The sequence below is a fragment of the Rhagoletis zephyria genome, unplaced genomic scaffold (genome assembly GCF_001687245.7).
Source record: "Rhagoletis zephyria isolate East Lansing unplaced genomic scaffold, Rhagoletis_zephyria_1.1 Rzeph_scaffold_25548, whole genome shotgun sequence".
Taxonomy (NCBI): Eukaryota; Metazoa; Arthropoda; class Insecta; order Diptera; family Tephritidae; genus Rhagoletis; species Rhagoletis zephyria.
In genome coordinates, this window is record NW_016182606.1 from 1 (window position 1) to 5844 (window position 5844).

The 5844-nt window shown below is 36.5% G+C and overlaps 1 protein-coding gene and 1 long non-coding RNA gene across 4 annotated transcripts; both read right to left on the reverse strand.

Moving 5' to 3' along the window:
• Nucleotides 1-1368: 1368 nt before the first annotated feature.
• LOC108382163 (uncharacterized) lies at nucleotides 1369-2385 on the reverse strand. Its single transcript, XM_017638560.1, has 2 exons — nucleotides 2073-2385; nucleotides 1369-2007 (listed from the first exon to the last, which is right to left on the reverse strand). The coding sequence occupies exons 1-2, from the start codon at nucleotides 2206-2208 to the stop codon at nucleotides 1856-1858; spliced, it is 288 nt and encodes a 95-aa protein (XP_017494049.1). The 5' UTR covers nucleotides 2209-2385; the 3' UTR covers nucleotides 1369-1855.
• A 134-nt stretch (nucleotides 2386-2519) lies between these two features.
• Nucleotides 2520-3878, reverse strand: LOC108382164 (uncharacterized). Of its 3 annotated transcripts, none has more exons than XR_001849663.1 (3): nucleotides 3398-3878; nucleotides 3075-3254; nucleotides 2520-3006 (listed from the first exon to the last, which is right to left on the reverse strand). It is a non-coding gene; the product is annotated as an uncharacterized LOC108382164 (long non-coding RNA). The 3 variants fall into 3 exon arrangements; XR_001849662.1 differs by having other exon boundaries at nucleotides 2520-2800; nucleotides 2955-3254; XR_001849661.1 differs by having other exon boundaries at nucleotides 2520-3254.
• Nucleotides 3879-5844: the final 1966 nt, after the last annotated feature.

Sequence of the window (5844 nt, forward strand, 5' to 3'; positions counted from 1 at the left end):
ACAAAATTATAAATAAAAGATGACAAAAATTTACTAGAAAATGGCATACTAAATATTTAAAAAAGCACCCTCGTAGCCAATTTCACGAAAGCCATTTAAGTGAGTGAAAAATGACTAACTTCAAATTTTATATGGAAATTCACAGAAAATAAAAAATCATTTTTCATTTAAAGCGCAGGTTAAACCCACAGTATACAGTAAACCAGCCATTGACAATATGCTTATTTGAAAATTAATACATGAGATATTGTGAATGTATAGGATTTATTTGTCATTAACCCATAGGCAGCGACTGATGCAAAAGTACCCACAAATGTTTGTTGATATATTTGACATGTAAATTTGAACAGCAAAATTCGTAAAAAAATACTAATAAAACAAAAAGATTTTTGATTACTACGTGGGTAGTGGGCGTGGTTATTGGCAGATTTCGCCAAAGTTTAACACTAACTTATACCAAAGGCAACTTCGACACCGACTTTCGTTAAAATATCTAAATTTTGTTCGAGTTAGCGTGTTTACAAACAGAGGGCTGAAATAGTTCATCTCGTCATTCTGAGTATTTTGGTATATATGTATTATACGGTTAACAAACGCGCTTACTTATCTGCATAAACCGTCTTTATTTGTATTAATTCATGCATTATCCTCTTTCAAATGTGAATAAGCGGCTGAACAAATACATACAAATTTCGCGCATTTTAAATTAGAGTTGTACCTTAAGCTAAGTAATATTTGTTTTACCGCCTAATCGATGTGACCATTTTAAAAAGTCAGCCCACCATTACTCACTCAAAGTTGTATTCGGAACACGGTTTGACTTATGTAGGATATAAACCAATACATTCAAGCTAAATGTCAAATAAGCATATTTACATTTTTTGTTTTGGCTATCTGGATTACTGTATACTGTGGTTAAACCCATGATTCATGGTTATTGAATCATGGGTGAAACCAATGAATGGGAAGTCAAGAGCCACCGAGTTAGCAAATAGATTAAAATCCTGTATAGCACTCGCAATACGAGCATTACCCAAAAAGATAGTTTGGTGATTCTCCCCATAGAAGGGATATTTCAGCTAATCCTATCTAGCAAATAGGGGCAATCAATAGCCCCATTAATGATACCATGGGTAACTGATAAATATAGAACTGTCCCACGATTAGCTAATAATAATAGTAGATACGCACTTACACATATTTTAGTGTTTGGCCGAGCTTCTCCTCCGATTTGTGGCGTGCGCCTTGATGTCACACATAGGGAAGGAATCTACAGTTCTACGCCGACTGCGAACGGCGATTGTAATATTTTTATGAGAAGCAATTTTTCATGGCAGAAATACACTCGGGAGGTTTTTTTTGTTTTTTTTTTTTTTTTTTTGGACCGAAGTCCAAACATAAAGGAATGACTAGTTAGGAAAAGATTTTCGGCTTAAATTGAAGTCTATGGCATACTTTTGGGAGTTCTGAGAGAAAGCTGCAACAACTTTGGAACAGGGTTTCGCCCTAACAGGAAAATAGTTGTTTTGTATGCTAGTTGGTTAAGAAACTTCTGAGTGGCTTTTTCTTGGCTTTTGAGTTAAAGTTACTTTGAACAAAAGTACATATGTATAAGCTACTGAGCACCAGGTCTTTCCGAGGTTGATACTTAGATTAATTTTGATGCTTTCGTCAAATGTCTTTTTAATCGTATTCTGCATCTTGGGGATGTTTCACCGGTTATTATTCGACAAATAGTAGTATCCACATAAAGTACATAATAAATAATATATAAACAGGGCGAAAAACATAAATGTAAGCAACTATTACTTATACACACGTATCCATAAAAAAGCACAATCAATCAAAATATCATTCAATGTACACCGCTTGTCAAGTAAAAGAAGTACAATGTTCCAGATTTGCTACGATAGCCCACAACAAATGGTACGCTCAAAAGGAATTCTGTTGATCTTATGGCGCACACATGCAACGGAAAAATCTTTCCAGTGCGTATTGTATACTTTTCTAAATAGGAAGGAATGCAACAAATTTATTTAAAAAAATTAAAATTTCCTCAAAACAGTACTTACCCACAAACTGTCGCAGGCTTATACTTGTTTCGGGCGATGTGTGATCAGTCAGGACTTGTCTAATCTCCTCATCGATTTCTGGAAATCGCTTTCGAAGTCTAATGAAGTAAAGTTTCACTTTCGCAGAGTATACCATTTAGTGCATTGAAATTATTATTTTTTTTTTATGTTGAAAAATATGTATGTATGTAAAAAAATAAATAATTTTTGTCCAACGCTCCTTGACTTATGTTTGACGGTTTGACTTCAGAGTTTCCTTGGTCATATTATTTGTAATTTCTTTTTTTTTACTAATTATTCTATTTCGTCTCCGACAGTGCTTANTTTCTTTTTCTGTTGAGAAATATGTATGTATGTAAAAAAATAAATAATTTTTGTCCAACGCTCCTTGACTTATGTTTGACGGTTTGACTTCAGAGCTTCCTTGGCCATATTATTTGTAATTTCTTTTTTTTTACTAATTATTCTATTTCGTCTCCGACAGTGCTTACGAAGATTAAGGCTAACATCCCCGCCATCCAACATATGCGAAGTTTACTACAGCTGCCATGTAAAGGAGCGCAAATTCAGTGTAGGATTTGTGCCGAGGGATAGAATTCGTCGCCAAGTACTGTCGTTCACCACGGTGGACGAGAGTCTCGCCACAATGCGCATCGTTCATTTGGGTCCACGCCTCGACGGAAGGTCGAGCAGTCTAAATACCTATTCAATGAGCGCATCGAGCACACCTATGAGAACTGACCCAGTCACGGTATAAATAAAAGTCGTGCTTGACCATCAGGCAAGAGTGGACAGGACGCAATCTCTGTGGCCATCATATGAAAATTCCTCACCGTCGAAAAAATAGTCGCATTTTAGCAAGCCCGAAAGAAAAACTGTTACGTTGAATAATGTCACGAAGCTGCAAAAATGAGATGCCGGCCACAGAGCCACACTGCGATCGAGCGTGGCGCGCGTTCGGTAGTATTAATATAGGGAGCTCAAAAGGTCTGTGATACATACCAAGAAAAAAAGGGAGAGCCCGAATATCGTGAGTTCGAAGAGCTTATTTGTGGTAATAGTTTGTGAAGCACGCAGCTGGTCTTGTTGTTGAGCTTCCGCAAGTAAACGGCATAGCCGACCGGCGCCTTCTTCAACTCGAAAATATCTTTGTTGTGAGCCTCCCTTAAAGTCATGTAGTACCTTTAATAATTTTATCGCCTTTTCGTAGTTTTCCGCATTNTGTTCACCACGGTGGACGAGAGTCTCGCTACAAGGCGCATCGTTCATTTGGGTCCACGCCTCGACGGAAGGTCGAGCAGTCTAAATACCTATTCATGTAGTACCTTTAATAATTTTATCGCCTTTTCGTAGTTTTCCGCATTAATTTACAACGAGCGGATAACATCCAATGCGATACCACTTAGGCATGACATCAAGTGTTCGAACTTCTCGACGTTCGTCAGTACCCGCTCTTGAGCGACGCTGTCATAAAACATGGCCCAAAGCAAGGCATGGCGGCAAGCGCGATTTAACTGGACACGATGACGTGTGCGTACCTAGTTCGTCTATCATAGAATGCTTTCGCTTAGAGTATCTGGTTCACGTTGCGTCTGCCCTTTAAGTTGTAACTGCGTTTCTTCGAATTGCGTCTGCAGCCTGTCGAGTTGCGTCCTCTTTGACCTTCAATACGCTGATTTGTTTCAGAAACCAAAACCTTTTTCGTTTCAAGAACATGAAGCTTGAACTCTCTCCTCCATCGCTTTGCGGTTTTGGCCTTTTGTGCGGTTTTGGCATTTTGCTTTACTTCAACTTGAAGCCGGTTGCTTGCAACGAGTGCACTGCTACCCAACTTGCTACTCAAAAACGCGAATATGTGGTAGATTTCAGACCTTGTGTGGTAGATGCTCAAAAAAGTTGTAGATCTACCACAAAGTGGTAAAAGTCCGATATTCTGGAGATCTGTATACGAAACCACAATTTCAAACTTGATTTCCCAAAAATTTAAATTTTTACACATTCATGTTTCTGGCATATGGGCGAAGATACGTATGTTACCCAAAGAATACCATATGAATATCGCTAATATGGTAATGCATTTTATTNGGGATCTGTGTACGAAACCACAATTTCAAACTTGATTTCCAAAAAATTTAAATTTTTACACATTCATGTTTCTGGCATATGGGCGAAGATCTGCTACCCAAAGAATACCATATGAATATCGCTAATATGGTAATGCATTTTATTTTTATTGACAATTTTGTAAGTGAAGTGAAGAATGCGTTCGGTCGGTTTTGCTGGGTAACAGATATGCATACATATCTGTACCGTTCAATTAAAGTAGCTTAAATGACTTTAGATGGTTTGACTTTGAAAAAAAAAAAAATTAGTTTTACTTGAAAACTTTTATATTTTTACTAAGCTTAAAAAAAAACATTTTGNATTTCAAGAACATGAAGCTTGAGCTCTCTCCTCCATCGCTTTGCGGTTTTGGCCTTTTGTGCGGTTTTGGCATTTTGCTTTACTTCAACTTGAAGCCGGTTGCTTGCAATGAGTGCACTGCTATCCAACTTGCTACTCAAAAACGCGAATATGTGGTAGATTTCAGACCTTGTGTGGTAGATGCTCAAAAAAGTTGTAGATCTACCACAAAGTGGTAAAAGTCCGATATTCTGGGGATCTGTGTACGAAACCACAATTTCAAACTTGATTTCCAAAAAATTTAAATTTTTACACATTCATGTTTCTGGCATATGGGCGAAGATCTGCTACCCAAAGAATACCATATGAATATCGCTAATATGGTAATGCATTTTATTTTTATTGACAATTTTGTAAGTGAAGTGAAGAATGCGTTCGGTCGGTTTTGCTGGGTAACAGAAATGCATCTGTGCCGTTCAATTAAAGTAGCTTAAATGACTTTAGATGGTTTGACTTTGAAAAAAAAAATTAGTTTTACTTGAAAACTTTTATATTTTTACTAAGCTTAAAAAAAAACATTTTGAACTACAACTATAGCTAGTTAATCGTTAAAACATTGTTTCGGAACCCAATAAAATGTTGCTTTAAAAGGAAAAGAGCCTATCCCGATATATATGTATGTGCATAAATATGTAGTAGACACCATGCATTGATCTCGCTGTGCTCGCAATAGCTGACATGCAAGACTGTACTGATTAACATGAGCTATGAATATATCGGACATATTCTTAACAAATTTATTAACTCAAAATTTTTCACTTATCAGAAAACGTGAAGAACTGTTTCTAAGTGAGCGCTTATCATATGTATAACCAAATTGCTTGCTGTTTTTTTCGCATCAAATTACAACAGATTATTGCTTCAACTTTAACCGGATGGTGTACACAATATAAATACTTATTAACTCGGAACACTCTTATAACATAATATAAAAAGTAACAAATTTTGAGTTAAGCGCTTTTGAAGGATGTATGCGATNGATTGTTTGTTGTTGATGTTTTTTTCGCATCAAATTACAACAGATTATTGCTTCAACTTTAACCGGATGGTGTACACAATATAAATACTTATTAACTCGGAACACTCTTATAACATAATATAAAAAGTAACAAATTTTGAGTTAAGCGCTTTTGAAGGATGTATGCGATATATGTATGTATGTACCCTGCAAGGAAACCGCGGACTAGTGAATCAAATTTCTAGTTCCGTACTAGGTCTTTATCGCCAAAAAGGAACTAGTCCGGTAGGAAATAGATCCCCACCAGTCGAAAATCGGTGAAAAGTGGTACTTTTAAAAGACAATTTTTTT

Coding starts and splice junctions, on each gene's coding strand:
- LOC108382163 (XM_017638560.1), bottom strand. CDS start 2,208: ATGGTATACTCTGCGAAAGTGAAACTTTACTTCATTAGACTTCGAAAG. Junction 2,008..2,072: donor AAGCCTGCGACAGTTTGTGG/GTAAGTACTGTT, acceptor CTTCCTATTTAG/AAAAGTATACAATACGCACT.